The sequence below is a fragment of the Haliotis rufescens genome, unplaced genomic scaffold (assembly GCF_023055435.1).
Source record: "Haliotis rufescens isolate VD_foot unplaced genomic scaffold, xgHalRufe1.0.p SCAF_43, whole genome shotgun sequence".
Lineage (NCBI taxonomy): Eukaryota > Metazoa > Mollusca > Gastropoda > Lepetellida > Haliotidae > Haliotis > Haliotis rufescens.
In genome coordinates, this window is record NW_025964146.1 from 1101383 (window position 1) to 1124800 (window position 23418).

The 23418-nt window shown below is 44.1% G+C and overlaps 1 protein-coding gene across 1 annotated transcript in view; it reads right to left on the reverse strand.

The window, feature by feature from the left end:
* Positions 1 to 843: 843 nt before the first annotated feature.
* The window catches only part of LOC124124518 (NACHT and WD repeat domain-containing protein 2-like), a 56149-nt gene continuing 33574 nt past the window's right edge, over positions 844 to 23418 (reverse strand). The window contains exons 3-9 of the mRNA XM_046487702.2: positions 18833 to 18949; positions 13729 to 13932; positions 12252 to 12396; positions 11249 to 11643; positions 9913 to 10074; positions 7331 to 8514; positions 844 to 5942 (exon numbers count right to left, since the gene is read on the reverse strand). Coding sequence (XP_046343658.2) covers positions 3356 to 5942; positions 7331 to 8514; positions 9913 to 10074; positions 11249 to 11643; positions 12252 to 12396; positions 13729 to 13932; positions 18833 to 18949 — 4794 coding nt within the window. The 3' untranslated portion in view covers positions 844 to 3355. The remainder of the gene's footprint in view (positions 5943 to 7330; positions 8515 to 9912; positions 10075 to 11248; positions 11644 to 12251; positions 12397 to 13728; positions 13933 to 18832; positions 18950 to 23418) is intronic.

A 23418-nucleotide genomic window follows, 5' to 3' on the forward strand; every position in this document is an offset into this window, starting at 1 on the left:
AGCAGCATTGCATCAGGAGTGGTTGTTGTCGACCCATCAATAGATCAAACGTCTGACTGGAGGCATGAGACGTAGGGTGGAATGCGTCATCCGGGCACGTGCCGGTTATACCCGCTACTGATCTGTTTCACGTGTCATGTCAAGTAGATACTTTAAGGAACATTTTCACATGAAACATCAAACGTAACTCGTTTACTTAATCAGGCAGCTCCATACTTTTTTTAGGCATTGTCTAAGGTCAAAAACAGTACCTGTGTTGCCATTATGTTTTTGTCAGTTAATTTCAATCACAACTCACCAATAGCTTCTTTATTTGTTGTTAAATGTTGGTTCTATCCGATTACATTGGTATCGCCCATGCCATGATGTTTGCCATTTGTCATGATTCAGAAACAGGGGTGTGCTTAACTTTTTTCTTTGTGTATATATCATTTGTTACATATGATGTTTCTTTGTTTGTTGTTTAACGCCACATTCAGCGATATTCCAGCTATATGACGGCGGTCTGTATATAATCGAGTATGGACCAGACAATCCAGTGATTAAGATCATGAGCATCGATACACGAAATAAGGATACGATGACATGCATCAACCAAGTCAGTGAGCCTGATCACCTGATCCCGTTAGTCGCCTCTTACGACAAGCATAGTCGCCTTTTACGGCAAGCATGGGTTGTTGAAGACCTATTCTACACCGGATCTTCACGGGCATGTTACATATGACCACTTTCCAAATGGCGTTGTGTGTTCATAGTATTTTATATGTAATCTACTTTGTCTGTCCCTTACTTTCTTCACATGGTGTTCTGTATATAGGTAAAGAAACAACGCATACCAGCATGGTATTTTAACTTGTTCTTTTACATTGGTTTTATTGCCCTGTGACATGTGAATATTACTTTCTGTAGCATCAAAGCTGAAAATACAATCAACGACTGTTATAATGAGTCTAAGGTCACAACAATTTGAGTACTTGTTCTTCGTATATCCTTTCCCATGACACAACGTTTAATGAGCTGAAAATGTTGAATGTATCTCTTGACAAAAGTTAAAGGCTGATCAACTTATAGCGTATCATTGATACGATATTGAACTGTATCATTAAAAAGGAAAATATAATTTGTCCTCAAGATATGCCCAAAACATGACATAACCTATACTGACCCCTTGGTCCATTCCCGTGGTTCTCCCGAAGTAACATTTTACTGACTTGCATTGCCTTGATCAAAGCTACAGCCAGTTCAATGGAAAAGAAGACATTCTTTCCACCAGAAAGATTTTTTAGGGCTTTCTTTTGCGTCAGTCAGTTTTTCAAAGTTGAATTTCTCGCAAACCCTTTCGTAATCAATTGCACTGGCCGCCATGTCGTTGATATCGTCAACCCAACATTGAGGCTGGTTTTATAATCGTTTTCTGAGTAGTATTCGAAATAAGCGCCCGTATTCCCGTACGCCCGTAGATCTTGTGTTGGACTCGTAGATCTTGTGTTGGACCCGTAGATCTTGTGTTGGACCCGTAGATCTTGTGTTGGACCCGTAGATCTTGTGTTGGACTTGTAGATCTTGTGTTGGACCCGTAGATCTTGTGTTTGACTCGTAGTTTCAAATTTGCATGGGTCCTTATTGCCTGCATGAAATGTATGTGTTGATTTATTTGTCACAGTAAGCTGCAGTATTTTGAAGCCGGGCCTAAAGAGCTTAGTTGGGTCCTGCAGCTTCTGAAGCTGGGTCCTGATGGGTGCCTGGCATTTTGTTTTTGTTTCAAACACTGATTATAAGTCATCCGTTAGACTGAGTAGCTCAGCAAAGCAAATTGGCTTATTAAAATCAATGGCAGGTAATCTGAGATAGTGAGAACCATTGGAATTGATCCTTGGGTTAGTGTAGGGTTACCGAAATGCGAGGCCTAGAGATACAGAGGATGCGTTTGAAGCAGTGACAAAAAGCTATCCGTTCTCTAACAGACATCCCAGAACAAATCACCACAAACCCAACCCCCACCCCTCCATCCTCCCATTATCACATGCGAGTCGTTATCTGTTAGTGATCACCATGTCAGACTTTGTTTGAGACACATCATTTGGAAACAGAAAGAAGACAATGGAGAGCAAAAGAATAAATAACCACTTTGTTGTGACATAACTTGGTTTCTAACACCTAAATGAAATTTGCTGGTTGGGGACAGTAAGTATGCTACTCAACCGCTGACTGGGACATCAAACTGATTACTTATAATATGAATATGTAAATGGCATGAAATATTCGATGTATCCCTATCAGTGGGTGAGTAGTGTACGGTGACACTGCTGGTTGGCACCAGGGTGGTTCAGTGTCTCGCCCTCATTGAAAGAGAGTGAAACAGATTCACAGGCTAAACATCTGCCGTGATGGAGTAGTGGTGGCTGCGTGACCATCACCTCAAGAACACGCTGCAGACCTCGCGTCATCACTGTGCCCATATGGGAGATGTCAGTCAATTAGTGCATGTGTTTGGCAAACCTCATGACAACTTGACTATCTCCTTGTAGGTCAGACAGAGAATGAAACAAGTCCGTGAAAATGCTAATACATTTGAATAGATCTAAAGGTAATATTCTACATTTTATATTTGAGGATGCTCAAACATGCCGTAAAAGCATCCTGCACAATCCAATCTGGTGCTCAATTCGGAGAATATTAAGAATATCATCTTATCCACGTTGGTAAATAAACTCTAGTCCTGGACTGTAGCAAATTCTACACACATATCTATCAGAAGATCACATACGTATCCTTGGAGTATGAAGAGGAAATGAAGTTTCTAATACAGTTGTCTCCCTTTACTACCTGGTGATTTCAAGATCACTATCTGGCAGGGATCCGAACTTTTGCGTTGCAATGTTACCATTTAAATCTACAAGATTCATTCTGCAGACAAACACAGTTGATAATATATGAATGATGTTGCATCTACTCTTCTCAATGTTACTGTGGACGTATCTTTATACGCTAGTGGCCTTTAAATTGTCTTGTGCCGTGTGATAAAGAGCGTACCTTGTCACCTATACGCCAACAACATTTCACAGGTGTGCCTTCTTCAACATCAACGTGTAGTTTTATTCTGTTTCTAGTATGTGCGCCTTGCCCAACAGTCAACAAGGTTTGTAGTCAAAGTAAAGAGAACCTCGAAGGGTGGGGCACCTTTAAGATGATGGTCCTGAACCAAAATGACTAGATCAAATAGGACCAATGAAACCAAAGAAGTGAAAATAATGTAAAAGGTATGGACGGAGGCATAGGAATGTGTGTGTGGAACGTCAGGTGGAAGAAAAACAATGATCTACTGGGCCATTATCCTAGAGATTTCTCCACTTCCCTAAGAAATGACACAGGCTCGTGACTTTTGAGCTCCCCTTGCTTTTGCCACAAACCTTGCTACCTGCAGGGCAGTCCCTATGGTTGTCTTGGCCTGGAACACATCCCCGTTAGCAGCTCCTCTGCCGTTAGCTGCTTTGTGTAACTGACGACTGGGCAGTGATTTGATTAATTCCTGACTGCTCTCCTCCCCGGGGTCTGCCAGTGTCAGGACAGTCAGACTCCCATCCACGGCACTGATAACAAGCCTGGAACCGGTGTCATCCCCTACCATACACTTAACGTCAGCAGACGCCTTGAAATTAGCCACCATCTTGCAATCCGACACTCTGAACACTCTGATTGTTCTCCGTCCTGAATGGTAGTAGATGATGTGTTTATCATTCTTTGTGAACATGACTTTGATTGAAAACACTCCCTCTGCTACTTTTGGGATCATGGTTTTCACGGTCTTTCCTGTCCGCACTTCAATGAGCTGTAAACCACCTCGGGGAGGAGCATACAGGCCAATCTTGCCGTTCTGAGTAGCACATCCGTTCCATCTGTTCACAGATCGAACCAGAGTCTTCTTCTTTAAGTCCAGGATGTTCCCCTTGTCAGGGTCAATCACTGCTATCTGGTTCTGATCATGGGGCATTGCCACTAGGTGGGAGTATTCAATGTAATTGTTATACTTCAACTGCAAATTGTACAGATGTGTTCCGGTTTTAGCATGGTATGCACCGACCACATCCCCACTCTTATCACTGGCTGGAACGGCTAGAAACAGCCCATCTTTAGTCAGGACGGGCTGTCTGTATTTCTTGACATTGTACTCGAACTTGTACACCTCCTCCGCCTCTGGAAGTGAGAAGCAAGAGCAAACTCCTTTTCCACCTGCGGATTTGGCAACTGCAATGACTCTCGTATCTTCCTCGTTCAGCTGTACCATCTGAACGTCGCCCAACTGAACCGTCTTAAAAGTCTTTTCCTTTTCAACATCCCAGAACACGAGGCTTCCTGATTCTGCAGAAATTATGTAGGCGCCATCTTCAGTACACACTGCATGAGTTACTATAGGACTTCTTGAATTGCTGGCAAATGTCTTTACCAGCCGACCAGTCTCAGTGCTCCACACTGCTACCACATTTCGTGTGGTCGTCACACAGATTCCAACCTTGGGACATAGATGTATTGTTTCAACGGGTCTTTCAAGCCGGTCGATGTTATGAACCTCTTCAAGGATCTTGTCGAAGTTCCATACCTTTATCGTTTTATCCATTGAAGATGAGATGACAACATTGCACCCAACATGAACAGCCGTCAAGGCAATGATTCGACCAAAATGAGCCTCTAGGGTTTTCACCATGTTACCCTGTTTCACATCCCATACATAAAGGTTCTTCCGTACTCCAGCAACGACAAACTGGTTCCCTTTGGTGAACACGACCATGCTTGTAAGCTGGTTCTTGGCCGGAATGTTTCTTGTTCCTGCAGGCAGTTTGAGTTCCCGGACCTTGTCGGTTTTAAGATCCCATAGCTTGTATCCCAGAGCCGATGTTGCTATCAGGTAGTTTTCTTCTTCTGTGAGGGTTAGGGCAAACACCTGGTCTGTGTTTTCTCCAAGAGTCCTGTCATACTTCCACACACTTTCCTCACGTTTGTAAACAGCAACAGCATTGTCGCTTATCTCAATGCAAGCGTAAAGGATCTGCTTGTCCGCAGTTATGGCTATTGCACTATGAAACTCAAATGGATCAATTGACCTATCCTGAACCTCCAGAGCCATGTCATGATCGTCTTCTGACCCACTTTTCAGGATCAAATAGTTCTTGTCATCATTGGCAAATATTACCTTAAGAAGCCTCATCTTCAACTCCGACTCAAACCGTCCAACAAGCTTTCCTTCAATGGTGTAGAGATGCCAGTGTCTCTGAATCCAGATTGCAATGTGAGTATTTGACACGGTAGTGCCATCAACAGTTTGTGTGTTGTCACTAGTGACTGGTGTGATGACGAAGAAGTCGCCAGTTTTGATGGAACATACAACAACTTGGTTGTTATTCGTGTGGCTGACAGCATACTTGTCATTGGGGGATATAGATATTGAGGACATGATCCCAGAAATCCCCACAGCGATGTTCCGGAACACGACTCCAGTGGAAAGATCCCAGATGATAATTTTGTTGGAAGCAGTGACAAGATATTTTGCATCTGATGTGACGGCTATTCCATAAGGTGCAAAGGCGTGTCCTTCCAGTAAGTATTGTAAAGGGCCACTTGGCGTCTGGAGACAGTGAAACGCAGGGACTAACGCGCAGTTTGGGAGTCCATCAGTGTCACACTGTTCAATCAGACTTCGGATCTTGGGGTTATGAGCGTAGTAAGGGAGGAGTCTCCCTGTAATCTGGGGGCCCAACATGCTTGGGTAATGGTTCAAGATGGAGCTAGACAGTCGTATGGCGTCGGCGATGAGTTTGACGTCTTTGTCGTACACATGCTCCAGAAGGTCCTCGAAGTCTGACAGAACGCTCTGAAGTGGCATGGAGCTCATTTTGGCGTGGAGCCAGTTGTAGTTGAACAGAACAGTTTCGTACAGATCATCATATCTGCAAATAAAGCGCAAACAATACATTAGCCCACAGATTCAGTATTTTCCTGTGGAATTCTCATAACCGTATGTCGAAATTCCGTTGCAAAATATATGTAGTGCCATATTAAAATCACTAAATATCTAATCTTTTGTATTCCATCAGTGTCCGCGTGTGTAGTGAGGATTTGCCATGACCAGTGTTAATATATAACTTTTACAATCAGTCATAATTTTCTCTCATTTTACGGAAAAAAGAACCCCAAGACAAAATTGCCAGTTTGTGTGTAACTGAAAAGACACAACAAAATTACAACAGTTACGAGAGTTCATTGGGCATATATTCAGTTATCTATATATATTTCAGTCCTAAAACACGCATTATCATGTGGAATAGGTGTCGGATATTGAACATACTGGTGGTTTTGAGTCACAGGGTATACTTCAGTGAAGCATTACCGTGGGGATTCTGGGTTAGAATTGTTCCGCGGCACATTGTGCCTATCTCAAGAGGCTAATAGAAAGATCGGACGATGGGTCAGACAGACTAGGTTTATAACGTGCCGTACCCGGACGACGTGGTACGTTGCTCATAATATCAATCATTGGTTTATCTGGTCGAGGCTGGAATATTTACAGGCCACCATCCAAAAGCTGGAATATTGCTGGGGGCACGGGTGGCCCAGTCGTCTAAGGCGCCGCGATTCGCTGTGCAGAGTTGCGTCCCTTCGGCACGCCAGAAACCTATGATTGTGGGTTCGAATCCCGGTTCGCCCCGATTATGTTTCTAGGTTTGTCAGCACCATACCCGTGCTCGTGGGTTTCACCGAAGTGGTAAACGTCTGAGACCTGCATCACTTCGGGCTTTCCTCCCACATTAAGCTGACACGCCGTGATATAACTGGAACACTGTTAAAAGCGGCGTTAAACCTAACTCACTCACTCACTCACTGGAATATTGCTACCAATGGAATTAAACAACAAACAAGTGTATAGAGATCAAGCGTTACAAGAAGCATCAGTAAAATGCTAAAAATATGCTCACGCAAAAATGACAAATATTATGGCGAGAGATTTGTAAACACGTATATACTGTGTTTTCTTTTGTATATTTTATCATTTGGTTTATGTCTTTTTGTAACTCGGCTGATTGTGTGGGGTATAGGGAGTTGCTCATGGCGAGAGATTTGTAAACACGTATATACTGTGTTTTCTTTTGTATATTTTATCATTTGGTTTATGTCTTTTTGAAACTCGGCTGATTGTGTGGGGTATAGGGAGTTGCTCATGCTATCAACCACTGGGTTGTCGGGCTATGGAGTATTACAGTGTGCCGTCGTACAGATAAATTTTGCTTACAGCGGCGTAAAAGAACATTCACTCACACGTTTCCTTTTGTCATCTTACCTGTGAGACCTGATGAGATGGAAAGGCAGTTCATTAAGTTTTCTGAGATTATATCTTGTCACCTGCCCTTCCTTATTGTAGAACACCAGCGGCTGCACCGGAACTTTCCTGTCGCTCTCGCCTTTCGTTTCATCCAGGAAGAACCTCTGTCTTTGTAACTCGGAATACTCGTACGGCTTCGGGCGCCCCCCACCCCACGTCCCCAGGAAATAGTCCGCCATCTCGGAATGCATTGCACTTACAAAGTTGAGGTTCTTGAAATACCTCTCTCTCGCAGCGTCAATGAATTGGCGATGGTACCAAAATATAACATTGACACCATCGGCCTCCCGTTCGCTGAGATAGCCCGGCAAGTCGCCTCTGATACGGGTCCAGAGAAGAGGTGGTATGCGTCGTACTGGAGGAAGGTGGTACTGGTAGACGTCGTTGAGAACCTTGTCGTCCAGGGACAACATGTCCTCCAGTTCCGCCTCTGAGAGTCCACTCTTGGACGCCGTGATGTACCCTAGAGCATGTGACACTAAGGTCTTTCCATGCTGATTCTCAATCTTCTCGTACAGCTTCATGATGCTTTCGTGAATAGAACTACAGAGACTTGTAAGTTTTGGACTTGTGTAGCTCTTCCATCGGCAGATTTCATCAAACACAAGCTTGACGAACAGAGGTAGATTGCACTTTGTAATTGCCTCATTGACGATGCCCCACTGGCTCTCGGTGACGGTTCTGTTGATGGTTTTCAACCAAGCCTTCAGAATCGTGCTGCTGAGATTCTCGCCCAGCGGCAGCACGGGCACAAAGTTGTCCTTGTCCTCAATGATGATCTTGAGGGTATCCAGGAGGTTGTAATAATTGGGAAGGGTGGAAACGATGATTTTGACATGAGGAGGGAGGAGTGCCGGCAACCAGGTTAGCGTGTGGGCGCCGTAAGACCCTGATAACTGGTCGAGCGAGTCGAGGAACAGGACAATAGGTTTGTTCTCTGGAGTCAAGGACAACAACTTCTTAAAGTGATGGCCAAGGGGAGCTAACTCTTCAGGGATTTCGTCCAGTGGTTCCCCGAGGAGGTAGGCGACCTGGTTACACAGGCTGCTGAGGAGGGGCACGATGGTGGAACTGCCGGGGGTGGTTCCAAGGAACCGGAGGATCATAATGGGGGACTTGTCTTCTGAGAACCAGCTCTTTACCTGCAACACAACTTGAAATATATACTAAAGGACAAGAATATCAGGATAGACATTACCGTGAACATTACGACGACGTTTTAACATGGTGTGCTATTGAATTATCTGGTCCATGCTCGATTACTTACAGGCCGCCGTCATATAGCTGGAATATTGCTGCGTGCGGCGTCAAACAACAAACAAACTTCTTCTTCTTCTTCTTGGGTTGTGAACTGAATTGTGATCGCAGTATCATCCTGCTCAACCTGTAGTATCTAAATGACTTTGTAAGTATATGAATGCTACTCTTTGTCGTCATGTAGCTGTAATTTTTGCGGCGTTAAACAATAAACAAACATCTGTTGGTCCACCGCCTATACAGAAAATTATGTCTACGAATCGAGTCACCTTACGCCAATGAGGCACCAGTGATTAATCTCCTGAAAAAGGAAGTTTTTTTACTTTAAACAATCCGGGGTCAACATCTTTCCTTTTTCAAATTATCATCCCAAAACATGGGTATAGGTATTTTCCCCCCTTGTTTAAGACTGTTTAATCTATAGCCTACCTCAAAACGATTCACATTGTTGGCATCGCATAAGGACAATACACATAGCAGGATGATGATAAGGATGTTCCGATTCGCCAAAATATCAATGCATTGATAATATTCGCAGACGATTCGATACTCGATACACACTTAACTTTATTGATTCATATTTTAATCCTGTATCGATTCCTATATTTGACCCCGTATCGTTTGACACAGGGAATATTTAAAAACAGCAATGTTTTTTCTAAATGGTATTGACCATAAAATATTCATTGAAATCACGTATCGTATTGTGAACAAAGTATCGCGATACGTATCTGTTGTATCGGGAGGGTGAGTTGGGGGTGAGGGTTGTTGTCGTATCGTCAAAACAGCTCAACCCCAATATGAAAGACCCGTGAAGATCCGGGGTAGAATAGGTCTTCAGCAACCAATGCTTGCCGTAAAAGGCGACTTTGCTTGTCGAAAGAGGCGACTAACGGGGTCGAGTGGTCAGGCTCGCTGACTTGGTTGATGCATGTCATCGTAATCCAACTGTGTGGATCGATGCTCATGATATCAATCACTGGATTGTCTGGTCCATACTCTATTATTTACATATATAGCTGGACTATTGCTGAGTGCGGCGTTAAATCACAAACAAACAAAAGATAAACAAAACAACGCCATAAAAAGTTCATCTTTTTTATATCTGTTTAAATAACGATTAATCCTTGCGGAAATCTTTTAGTCAGCAATATTCAAGCTACAAGAAGGTGGCCGGATCAGACAAACCGTTCAACCAACTCACCGACACCACAACGAGTCACTCCTCATAACAACACGCTATAGAGTGATGGGGACCTGCAAGCCTCGATCTGAACACCTACCTGGCTGGCCCCCTTCGCCATGAGGGAGGTCTTGCCACACCCACTCTCCCCGCACAGCACCAGCGGCATGTTGGACGGCCCGACGACGTACTGGTGAATCCGCTCCACGACTTCCTCCCGACCGCGGAACACCGAGCAGAACATCCGGCATGCATGCATGTGCTCGAAAACAGAACAACTGAATGTGAGCAGAACCTGGATATGTTGGATAGTTTGTTGAAGAAAAGACTAAAAACAATTTTGGCTCCGGTTTGGTATGATAGCTGGACATGCTAGATGCCCCTGTTGGTTTGAAACGGCGTGTCTAGTTTCTAGTATCTAGTTGGTTTTGAACTAGTTCCCTTGATGTTTGGAGAATGTATGTATATGTCAGATGGCATAAGTTTGTTACCTCAAGTAACAAGAAATATACAAAGACAATTTACATGGACATGTCCTTCTTGTGAATCACTGTACGAACTGTCGGGCAAAAAAAGGTTTACACTTGAAAATTGGATTTGATCAAAACCAAACAAACGTTATGAAAACGTTATTTGGCTCAAACAGTCGCCGAAATACAGCACGGTTGAAGTCCAAAATCCAACTGTACCCGTATCAAATACATGACTATCGATTAACATAGACATTTCTTGGTTGATTTACTTTCAGCCGCAATCAAACATGGATGTGTGTACATGTCTACGCCAGAGAATAACCAGTCTCGATTATGCAGCGAAGCATATTTCATTGAGTGTAAAGGCAAAATAGTGGTGAAAATGACATCGATGGGTAGCCCATGGAATGATTCGTACTAAGCTTTCGGCGTGAGGAGCGAACCACAGGAGGTACCCGCCGCCCTTTAGGCATTTAGAGTTGAAACTCATCCGTTTTGCTGTATACCAATATTCGGACTTTTGTCAATTTACATGTGACAACAAGAGCTCGAGGTGAGGTGAGGTGAAATGGGGTTAAACGTCGCGTCCAAGATGATTGCACTTATATAGCGACGTGCATGCACGTGTGTGTGTGGCTGCTTGTACTAGTCCGGACTGATGCCGATTTATAGTGCTAGCTCTCTGAGATACCATGCCGCAGTTTAACATGAATACCCCACTCAGACACAGTATACTGTCTCCGAGCCGACCAGTCCTTGTTTTAGCCCCTTAATGCCGAGCGCCAGACAGGGTAACAACAAGTACCATCTATTAACGTCTTTTGTTATGACGCGGCCGGGGATCGAACCGCGGACCTTCCGCTCTCCGGGCGGATGCTCTACCATTAGGCCACGGAGGCGGTCTGTGACAACAAGAGTACCCTGGACCTGCCGTATGAGAGGACGGCCCTTTATCCATCTCACCTGTAACGATTCAGTGTAGATGACATCTCCAGCTAGCCTCTCATGCTTGGACATGGCATTGTCCACGAGTCGGATGATGTTCTGATGGAAATGATCAATAAACTGTTCAAAGTAGTCCTTGTGGGTTTCACTGTCGATGCCATCCTTCCCACTCCACTCCACTACGAAGCGGGCGATGTTGGACGCCGAGAGGACTTTGGGGATCTTCTCGTCCCGGAGGATCTTCAGGAACTTCTGGGCCTCGCCGTCAACGTTGCGGGAGGCAAAGTCGACGAACTTGCCGGCGATCCGGAGGAGAGTAGTGTTGATGTTGGAGATGTCGCGGACGTACGCGAGGCAGTGTTCTTCTACGTCTCTTGCCTTGAGGATGCCCCGCTCGATCTCTCGCTCAGTCACTGGAACAGGGACAAGTTGCTGTTGTCAACATTTAAGTCTGTCACAGTTGTCACCTCAGACATGACAGCTGGCATAAACTTCATTTTTTGTTGTGACGGATAAGTTATGCCCCTTTTGAAAATATATTTTATGTAGGCTTCAATAATTTCGATTTTCATACAAGACTTTTTACTTGGCCACAAGGTCCACTTGCACAAAGCGATCTTAGCGCTAAGATGATCGTAACTCCCATACTTTAGCATAGGCTTACACTAGTCGCAGCGCTAAGATCGCCTTGTGCATGTGGGCCATGGAGTCATGCGTTATGTGGTATATTATGAACTCTTGAGAATATTGTTTCTCAGGAGTGAGTGAGTGAGTTTGCTTTAACGCCGGTTTGATTAGTATTACAGTTATATCAAGGCGTGTCAGCAGGATCGAAGTGATGCAGGTCTCAGACGTTTACCACTTCGGTGAAACCCTTTAGCATGGTTATAGAGTTGACAAACATAAAAACAATCAAAATCAGGATGAATCAAGCTGGGATTCGAACCCACAAACATGAGATCTTGGCATGGCCAAGGGACGTAACTCTGCGCAGCGATATTGATTTTGTGTTGAGAGTTACCGGACATGAAGTAGTTGTGCATCTGTTCCCGGTCAATCTTCTTGGTGATAAACAGCACCTGGGCTGCCTTCCTGATGATCCGTTGTAGTTTGCCGAACGTCTCCCACCACGTCGACTGATCCTGCTCCTGTAGTCGGGGATGTCGCTACACATAGAACACGTGGACGTTCATTTAGTCGATGGTATCCTGTATACAGTGACATCGGGTGTCCGGCCAGTACCGTTGAAAGAGGTATCATATTTACCTTTCTAAAGGGCACTTCATGGGACTGCTCACGATGGTAATTGTTCGGGGACTAACGGGACTAACGAAAACTAACGGGACAGGGAGGAACTAGGAGAGACTAACGGGGTCTAGCGGAAAGTAACGGAGGTTAACGGGGTCCAGGTGGAGACTAGCGGCGATTAACGGGATTTAGCGGACCCCAACGGGGACTAGCGGACCCTGACGATGTCTAGCGGATACCTACGTTCACGGAGACAAACGAAACTAGCGGAGAGTAACGGTATCTACCGAGGTTTCGGTATGTTTGTTTGTGTGTTGTTTAACGCCGCAATTTAGTGAGTGAGTGAGTATGGTTTTACGCCGCTTTTAGCAATATTCAAGCAATATCACGGCGGGAGACGCAATTTAGAATACGATTATATGCATCAACCATGTCAGCGAGCCTGGCCATCCAATCCCGTTAGCCGCCTCTTACGACAAGCATAATCGCATTTTACGGCAAGCATGGGTTGCTGAAGACCTATTCTACCCCTATCTTCACGGGAGACCGGCATTCGTTACCACTCGCCCCTTTCCGTAACCTGCAAGAAGACTCGTCCCCTATCGATGAATGCTATGTGCGAAAATACGACAAACCAATCAGAATGCGAGTATGATTTCAAGTTCTTCGTCAATGAATCCCTCAGAAATAATTTCTGATTTTACATATGTCTTGCATCTAAAAATATACCAAAGACACAGTTACATGTGTTCAATCATACTGTATAATTCCGCATGTCCCGATGTGCTTTAAATTGCATCTGAAATATATATAATATATGGGGAAAATGTGTGAATTATTTCGCAACGAGTTGACAATTGTTTTAGGTATGCCCGTTTGCGCTAAGACGGAACCCGGTCGCAAAAATGGCCACGAGAGGGGCACGAATCGCTAATCGGCTTGTCCCGGAATAACACGAGTTGGTCACGAATGGGGTGACCGGGGTTACGGAGACCTTCGGGACAGGACTGCCAGGTCCTCACCAACAGATCCGTTGCCACAATTTAGAAAAAGGTATTGAATTAATATTAACATTTACATGTTTGGAAAAGTTTGTTTTTCTTCTGTAATAATAAATTCCAGTTATACAGACACATTCAACAGTGATTCATATAGGAAGGGAAGTAACTCTTTCACAAAGGTAATCGACATGTTTGTGAGTGATATAACACATGTAACATTGAGGTGTTTGCATGGAACTGACTGGATACCTTGTTGTTGAAGTTTGTAAGGATGGAGCTGATTGGCTGAAGTATATACACGGGAGGCACGGAGTTCTCGTCCACCTTGTACCATGTGTCAAACAACTCCAGCTCGCTTTGCACGTTTTTTGCCACCTCCCGCAATATGAGAAATTCGCTCGCCGGAATGTGAGTCGGCAGGGGGCGGTACCCATACTTCTGGCCCAGAAACACCTGCAGCATAAGAAACCCAGAATACATTTTATTGGAAATGGCGTGATATACTGAGTGAGTGTTTATTGGCAAAACAAGGGTAGATACAGTAAATAATTGATCTTTGACAGATAAACAGGTGGTTGACAGCATGAGCATGTTTGTTTGTTGTTTAACGCCGCACTCGGAAATATTCAAGCTGTATGACGGCTTTCGTAACAAATCGATTGATTGACACCATGAGCATCGATCTACGCACGATACGATGACATACAGTAACCACGTCAGCGAGGCTGACCACCCGATCCCGTTAGTCGCTTCTTACGGCAAGCATAGTCACCTTTAACGGCAAGATTAAATTTGTTATTACCCTGTCTGGTGCTCGGCAGTAAGGGGCTAAAACAAGGACTGGTCGGCTCGGAGTCAGTATTAGGGCTGGGATGAGTCCAAATTTACTATCCGGGTACCCATCCCCCTGTTACCCAACCCAACCCGGGTACCCACTGTAGGTCTCAGGAGATGTCCCAAAATGTCCGATTGGGAACATTTTTAGTGTAGCCCTGGCAAAATGTATTTAGATACATGTATTTAACAATCTGGTCGTTCATACACCGAAGTTGAATTAAGTTTATTCAAACATATGAAAAATCAGAAAATATGGGTGCATAGTCAGAATGAAATGCGAACATTACTGACTTGTAGTGTAACCATAGAGTTCAAGATAATTTTTGTCATTAAACTAAATATCACGTGACTAACCAGGGGTCCGGTTAGTCGTGTGGGTACCCGGGTCCTACTCAGTACCCACCAGACCCGGGTACCCGATCGCGAGTTACCCGTCCCAGCCCTAGTCAGTATACTGTGTCTGAGTGGGGTATTCATGTTAAACTGCAGCATGGTATCTCAGTACAAGCAGCCACACGCACACACACGTGCATGCACGTCGCTAAATAAGTGTACTAATCTAGGATGTGATGTTAAACACCAGGACATTAATGACACCATGTCAACGTAAACACCAGGAGGTTATGTACAATACGTCAAAGTTAATACCAAAACTCCTTGGACAATACGTCAAAGTTAATACCAGGAAGCTGTGGACAATACGTCAAAGTTAATACCAAGACTCCTTGGACAATACGTCAAAGTAAATACCAAGACTCCTTGGACAATACGTCAAAGTTAATACCAAGACTCCTTGGACAATGCGTCAAAGTAAATACCAAGACTCCTTGGACAATACGTCAAAGTTAATACCAAGACTCCTTGGACAATGCGTCAAAGTAAATACCAAAACTCCTTGGACAATGCGTCAAAGTAAATACCAAAACTCCTTGGACAATGCGTCAGCGTAAACACCAGGAAGCTGTGGACAATACGTCAACTTAAACACCAGGAAGCTATGGACAATACGTCAAGGAAATACCAAGACGCTGTGGACAATACGTCATCGTCAACACCAGGAAGCTATGGACCATACGTCAGCGTCAACACCAGGAAGCTATGGACAATACGTCAAAGTAAATACCAGGAAGCTATGGACAATACGTCAGCGTAAACACCAGGAAGCTATGGACAATACGTCAAGGAAAATACCAAGACGCTGTGGACAATACGTCAATGTAAACACCAAGACGCTATGGACAATACGTCAAAGTAAACACCAGGAAGCTGTGGACAATACGTCAATGTAAACACCAGGAAGCTATGGACAATACGTCAATGTAAACACCAAGACGCTATGGACAATACGTCAAAGTAAATACCAGGAAGCTATGGACAATACGTCAGCGTAAACACCAGGAAGCTATGGACAATACGTCAAGGAAAATACCAAGACGCTGTGGACAATACGTCAATGTAAACACCAGGAAGCTATGGACAATACGTCAATGTAAACACCAGGAAGCTATGGACAATACGTCAATTTAAACACCAAGACGCTATGGACAATACGACAAAGTAAATACCAGGAAGCTATGGACAATACGTCAGCGTCAACACCAAGACGCTGTGGACAACACGTCAAAGTAAACACCAGGAAGCTATGGACAATACGTCAATGTTAACACCAGGAAGCTATGGACAATGCCTCAACGTAAACACCAAGACGCTGTGGACAATATGTCGACGTAAACACCAGGAAGCTATGGACATTTCGTTTATGTAACCGATTTCTACTCAAACAGGAACATGTGCAGGGTCGTGTCATGAAAGCGCGATCGTTAACGTTCATATCAATGCGGCATTTCTGTTGGGTGTTTGGTTGCCACCGACGCACGGGCGAGGAGACGAAGTCAAGCACAGTAATACAGTGTTCGTGACAAATGGACATCCATTCTGTCGGTCACAGATGCCATGGGTTGAGCTGTCATTGTGTCAGTTTCATTTATGTTCCGGACCTACGCATCGCACAGGGCTTGTAACAAAACAACCCTAGGGGAAGACGGGGCAGACATGGCGCACAGTGTATCATTGCCCCTCGGAGTCATCAAAACAAGAGACCAGTTCGAACATCGGACCCCCAGTGGGGGATTAGAGTTAGTTGTTGTTTGTATGTTTGTTGTTTCACGCGGCACTCAGCAATATTCCAGCTATATGACGTCAGTCTGTAAATAATCGAGTCTGGACCAGACAATCCAACATTGATCCACACAATTAGGACACGAAGACATGCATCAACCAAGTCAGCGAGCCTGACCACCCGATCTCATTAGTCGCCTCTAACGACAAGCATTGTCGCCTCTTACGACAAGCATGGGTTGCTGAAGGCCTATACGTCCCCGGATCTTCACGTGTCTTCCGAGTTAGAACAGGTCCACTGCAACCTCTGCAGGTCATAAGAGGCAACATTATGGTAGCCAGGGACTGTGACGTAATTGATGACATGTCACCGTATCCCAGTAGCGTGGATCACTGGATTGTCTTGTTCAGATCACCGTCATATGCCGGGACTACCCGTATTTAGGCCCATGCGGAATGACGCTCTGGACTTAAAAACTGAAAATATTTCCGTATTTACGCCCATGGGCTTAAATTCGAATACTCATTTTGGAGTGATCTTTCTCACATTAACCCCATTCGAACGTTAATACTTTGCTATGCACTTCTGCACATGGCAAATATAACTGTACATTCAGAAATGTGCAAGTTCAAGTTTTGCATTTCTGTTCAAATGTAAAACCCATGTATTATATTTTCTCAGTTAAAACAACTTTTCTTCTGCAAAGATTTCCCCGACATTTATAAGAAAGCGTAAGCTTCCGAAATTGAGCCCTGATTTCAATTTCGCCTAAATTTAAATGAGAAAGTGCTATTTTCCGTACTTAGGCCCGGGGCTTAAATACGGGAAGTCCCGGTAGCTGGAATACTGCTGAGTGCAGCGCTAAACATCAAACTAACAATGACTGTGACTGTTGATTGTGCAATCACATCCTCACAATTGTTTCTGATACAATCAGCCACTGGCCCCCCCCCTAGATTATTTACAGGTCATGTGGGATGCAGGAATACGTGGTATGTCGTGCTGCGTCACAGAACAACATTCATTCATTGAGGAAACCATAAAACTGTTACACACAACGAGGGCCATGCTCCGTCTACACACATCCACAATGCCGACCGTAATCAAATACAAATATGTCCCCTCATAAATAACGCTGGCCATGACAAGCCTTCTCTTGTTTGTAAGTCCATATTCATATCATGAAGATGTCAATCAATAACGCTGAAACAAGTATTCACTTCTGTTGGACTGTTTTAAGAGACTTTATCAAATACGGTTAATTGCCTTGCGGGAGAGCGAGATGTGATTGACAAATGATCGACCAACACTCTCCCACCCCCCGGAGATGCATCTAGGCATCTGCACTTTCGTTATTGCGGTCGACCAGTCACTCTCTGGTCATGCTCCAATGGTTCTGCCCCTGTACAGTTCGAATACCATTCACGGCTAGTTTACACATACTGAAGTCAAGTGAACTAACTTAAAAGTGTTGCTGCGCGTTTGATCACGTTTCACTAAAAGCCAATTTCGTTGTTCATAACAACTAATTACTTATTGATTTCCTAATAAGGGCAGTGGCAGAGCTGAACGAAAGCGACATAAGCCGATCGTAAGTTTTGTCCACGACTTGTGACTTTGGAGCACAATCAGGGAATAAACGTCTCATTAACGGAGCCGGCCTAGTAAGCCCTTATGGAACAATGAACTACCGTGTACCTGAAAGCTCTGTTTTGTTTGTTCACTCTGTGTGGAATTTTGACTGGTATAGATCAATATAGACCGATATTTTAAGAGTTCGTGATCGCTTGTAATCGCATGTGGTGCGTGTCCGGCGTTATGTTTTGTCCCTCGTGGGATTCCGGTCAAGGAGCCCGTGTTCGTCTACTACACTGATTACAGTTAGTTACCTGGCTATTTGATAATCATATTGTGGGGCGGATTGTTCCTTGTCCCATTGATCACTGGTTTGTCTTTACTCGTTCTCGTTCAAGACTATTGTTTTGTGTGTGTTTGTTTGTTGTTGTGACGGCGGTCTGTAAAAAAACGAGTCTGGACCTACAATCAAATGATTGACATCATGAGCATCGAGAGCATCGGGATACGATGATACGCATCAACCAAGTCAGCGAGCCTGACCACCCGATCCTGTTAGTCGCCTCTTACGACAAGCATTGTCGTCTTTAACGCAAGGATTGGTTGCTGAAGACCTATTCTAACCCGGATCTTCACGGGTCTCAAGAATGTTGATATTGCTGGGATATTTCAATTAACTCTAGAACTGATATAGATCATAATTTTTGTGTTGTTTACAGGTAGAGAACGACTTGAATCCAGTTTGCCAGGACTGCTAATTAACCCGAGACAAGTCCCCCTTGTCGGAAGCGCCGGAAGATCATATTCGTCCCCCGTGCTTACCACGAAACTCGGGCCCATAGACAGTCTCTGGCAGTTGTCAATTTCTTGCATACACAGCTCGGTGGTCATGTGGTCATCTGTGGCCTCGTCACGGACACCCCATCTCATGTCCACCACCTGCAACACAAAACACATAAAAACTAGGTTACTTAAATAAATATAAAACCTCAACGCCGGAAAATACCAAACCCGATTATCCAACGAAAAAGATACCAATTTGTAAAAGGCATAATAGCCGTGATAGATATATGACTGGATCACTGAATTACAGTGATGACACCAGGAGTTCGCGAAAACACCCTTAATTATAAGTTGGCGTGTTGAGTAACATCGTCCGGAGTACCGGATCCTGGCTATACAGTAAATTCCCAATGAAGAAACGGTAAAAACGTGCGGTCCCACGTATTTAAACACATCTGTGACTTCATCCTATTGTTTGAACGCTCCATTATTTTTCAGGAATGGAGAGTTGCTTGTCAACTGTACATTATCTTGAAGCAGCATTTGAATTTTTCAAATATTTTCAACTACAGAATATTTTGTCAAAGTGTAAAAGTAGGGATGAGTTTTAAGTAGGGGAATATCCTCGTAACTCTCCATTCCCTACGGGGCCTCTGCTCCATTATTTTTAAGGAATGGAGAGTTACTCGGACATTCCCCTCTACGTAATAGCCCGGTAGGTGGGACGGCCGGGTGAACGTTGTTTGGATTGACGAGGTTTCACTTTCCATTTCCAAGTGGTTTAAGGCGCAAGAATTCAAGAAACTGGTTTTGTTTGTTTGTTGTTTGGCGTTGCACTCAGCAATATCCCAGCTATATGACGGCGGTCTGTAAATAATCGAGTCTGGGCCAGACATTCCAGTAATTGACATCATGAGCATCGATCCATGTTATTCGGATGCGATGACATGCATCAACCAAGTCAGTGAGCCTGACCACCAGATCCCGTTAGTCGCCTTTTACGACAAGCATAGTCGTCTGTTACGGCAAGCATGGGTTGTTGAAGACCTATTTTTCCCCGGATCCAGACGGGTCACCACCATCAGTGGTATGGGAGTTACGACAGAGTGCGACTGATTCATTTTCTAACCTGTAGGGGAAATCAAACTGTGGCCAGCATGTAGTCAATGTTCTCCAAGAACCTGGACTGTTGTACTCTATGACCGTATAGAAAATCAGTTTGTGGCCATGTCCCACCCTTAAATCTGAGACAAATGGCTTCCCAGGACCTCTGCCACACATATAATGTACACGTCATGTACACGGCCATTGTGCTCCCCTCCTTGTCCATATGTTTCTTTATAGACATGAATTGGAATAGAATTGGACTTGAAAAGTCAACATGGGAATTAGTTAAGACAATTCAATTAAGCTTCAGTTATATCGGTGATCTGATAGCATTCCACAATGGTCAAAAAACTAATTCCATTCCACTGATTGACGACTCTTCCTTAAACGTGGTTTGATCATTGTTACAATATTCAAAGCCTCAGAACAGATGTGGTTGTTTTTGGTAGATATTTGGAGCATCGGTGATCAAAGTCATATTGTACCATATATGTTCCCGAGGTTGTTCAAGTGACACTTCTTGTTCCCTGGCGTGTGTTTGGGATGGCAGGAAACACATTTTGCGAACACCTGGTGTCATCACTGTTTTATAGTTATTCATAAACTCATGTTTCATGTACACCGGACTCTTGTGATAATGGATTAGGTTTCGTCACTCTTATTATAAGGCAAAGACTCGGCGTCAGTCGTGAGAACACTACCGATAACGTTAAAGACATTCTAAATGATTTCTATAATTTGGCAATTCAAAAACGCAAAAACAAAAACTACGATTTGTTGCTATTAGAGCAGCGATAAACGCCATTAGGTGACGGTGAAACACAATCTATAAGGTCAACCCGTTGTAGCTTTACGATACCCATTTAGTGGGGGCAAGAGGCTACCCCGAATACCTACCAGACACCCAACATTATACACATGCCTTTGTGTTTGCCAACCACACTAAGTCCAAGGTATTCTGATAAGTAACCGTTGATCTTTATAAATATACTTTGGTAAAATGTCGAGGTTTATAACAACACATACAGGTTTTTAGTTTTAATCACTACGACAAGGAGAGGTGGCGTCCACCATACACACAGATTAAGTCAAATATTTCCGCAGTTCGCATTAACCGTTAGATAACGGGTATTTGTCTTGACAGGCGTAGCGAAGACAGTTGTTACGGGGAAATCACCTGGAATTAACTTGGAGTGACACACCCCAGACATGAAGTGGAAGCTACTTACAAAATATCACCACATGTTTCAAGATCATTCAGGATCGGGGAATGAGTGTGTTTGACGCAATATTGAATCTATGTTTCGGCGGCCTGTAAGTGATCGAATCTTGGCCAGGCAAAACAGTGGTGCCTTAGGTTTGGTGCCTCCCAACCTGTTGACTGACATTAGGAGAGTACCCGGGTTTGCAACCAGGAATACAGCCCTTCTGACAATGCAGAAGCCAACAGTGTTGGCCATGGGGAGTCTTCAAATTCTCCGAAACGTTCTGGGTGGGTTCGACCAGGCAGCACTTCCTGGGAGAAGTCCTATTTGATGTCTGGGCTGCGTGTAGAGGGGGCAAGGGCCCTGAGCTGATGATGAGCCTAACCAGCCTGGCTGTGCCAATATCACCAAAACCCTCTGTGCTGCATTTTTTTATTTTAATGATAATAATCATAATCATAATAATTCCCCATTAGGCCCGTGACTAAGATAGTGTGTCTGGGTGGTGGTGTGTGTGTGTAAATATTCTTGTGTATTTGAATATGCATGTATACGTAGCTGTCTGAAAAGTGAAAAATTGCATTAATTAAAAAATGCGTTTAGCGTTACCACGGAGACGCTTTGAAACGTTGACAGGTAGCCCCAGTTAACCACACTCACACCCAGCTTACACTTGAATGTATTAACTGACACAAAACGTAACATAGTCAACCTTGTCAGAACACTTCGTTTATAAACTGACAGCGGCCATGTGATGTCGAGACACGTGAATGAAACAGACGTGAATGGCATGCCTATAGGCTATTAAGGAATAAAAGAAATGCTTACGTGAGAAACTGACAGATCGAAACAAAACACACAACAGTAACAAGAGAAGTTTCAAACTCGATACAAACAATTTAATGTTTTAAACAAGATGGTTGGTTCGACCAAACTGAGAGCTCTCGTCACGCGAACGAAAGGAGATAAGAAACTGCCTAGGTGCATTTCAAAGGGAGGTAATGAGCACATTAATTGCCAATTTAGTTATTCATTGGTTAGTTCCGGTTCTCAAAGCGTTCTTGACAAGTGCGATAAATGCAGGGTTTACCAAGTCTTTGTTGGGTGCAAACTGACGTGTTTGATGTATGCATATACGAGGCAAGGGAACAAGGTTTGGTCGACATAATATGGCTTCAGTTTAACTGGCCAGAATAGCCCACGGGGATTGTTTGTTTGTTTGTTTTTTGTTTAACGCCGCACTCAGCAATATTACAACTTTATGACGGCGGTCTGTAAATAATCGAGTATGGACCAGACAATCCAGTGATTGACATCATGAGCATCTAGCCACACAATTGGGATACGATGACAGCGAGCCTGACCACCCGATCCCGTTAGTCGCCTCTCACGACAAGCATAGTCGCCATAGTCGCAACCCATGCTTGCCGAAGACCTATTCTACCCCGGATCTTCACGGGGCCCACGGGCAATGGATCTATTATGTAAGTGATAATGGTGTATTCTGTTGTCAGTGATGTCGTGGATGTACATCTAAGAGTTTAACGATCTGTCTGATTTACTTTGATCATTTCTTTATGGTGTCATTAATATTATAAGCACGAGGTACCGGGGCACGATTGCCCACTCGCTGGTGTCCGCAGTGCAGAGTTGCGCCCCCTGTGCGCTGGTATCGTGTGATCGAATTCAAGCTATTATGCGTCTTGGTGTGTAGTTACCACTAGTACTTTGAACATGTCTCACATGTCAAGCTGAAAAGCCTTGATATAACAACTACATTCCAAACCGGGGTTTAAACAAACTCACTCACACTTAAACATAATTATATTATCTTTAGCAATGCATGTGGCTAAAACAAAAAACAATTAAAAATCCTTCTCTTCTCACAAACAGGAAACTCCCGCAACAATTGGTACACGTGTACCAGGTACCACATACCCGACGTGAGTGTATGGGAATCAATTTTTTGTTGTTAAAACAACCTTAACGCTACGACTGTCGTAAGTCTGTGCTAAGGTATGGGTGTTACGATCACCTCAGTGCTAAGATCGCTTTGTACCACGGCGCCGAGGTGTATATACAAAGTGTGGCTTGCTGATTGTGTGACGGATATACCACCATGACAATATCCTGTAAACAACCGCCTACACTTACAGACAAGTACCCACGTGAAGATGCGGGGAAGAATAGTTCTTCAGCAACCCATGCTTGTCATAAAAGGCGTCTATGCTTGTCATAAAAGGCGACTAACGGGATCGGGTGGTCAGGCTCACCGACCTGGTTGATGCATGTCATCGTATCCAGTTGCGTTGA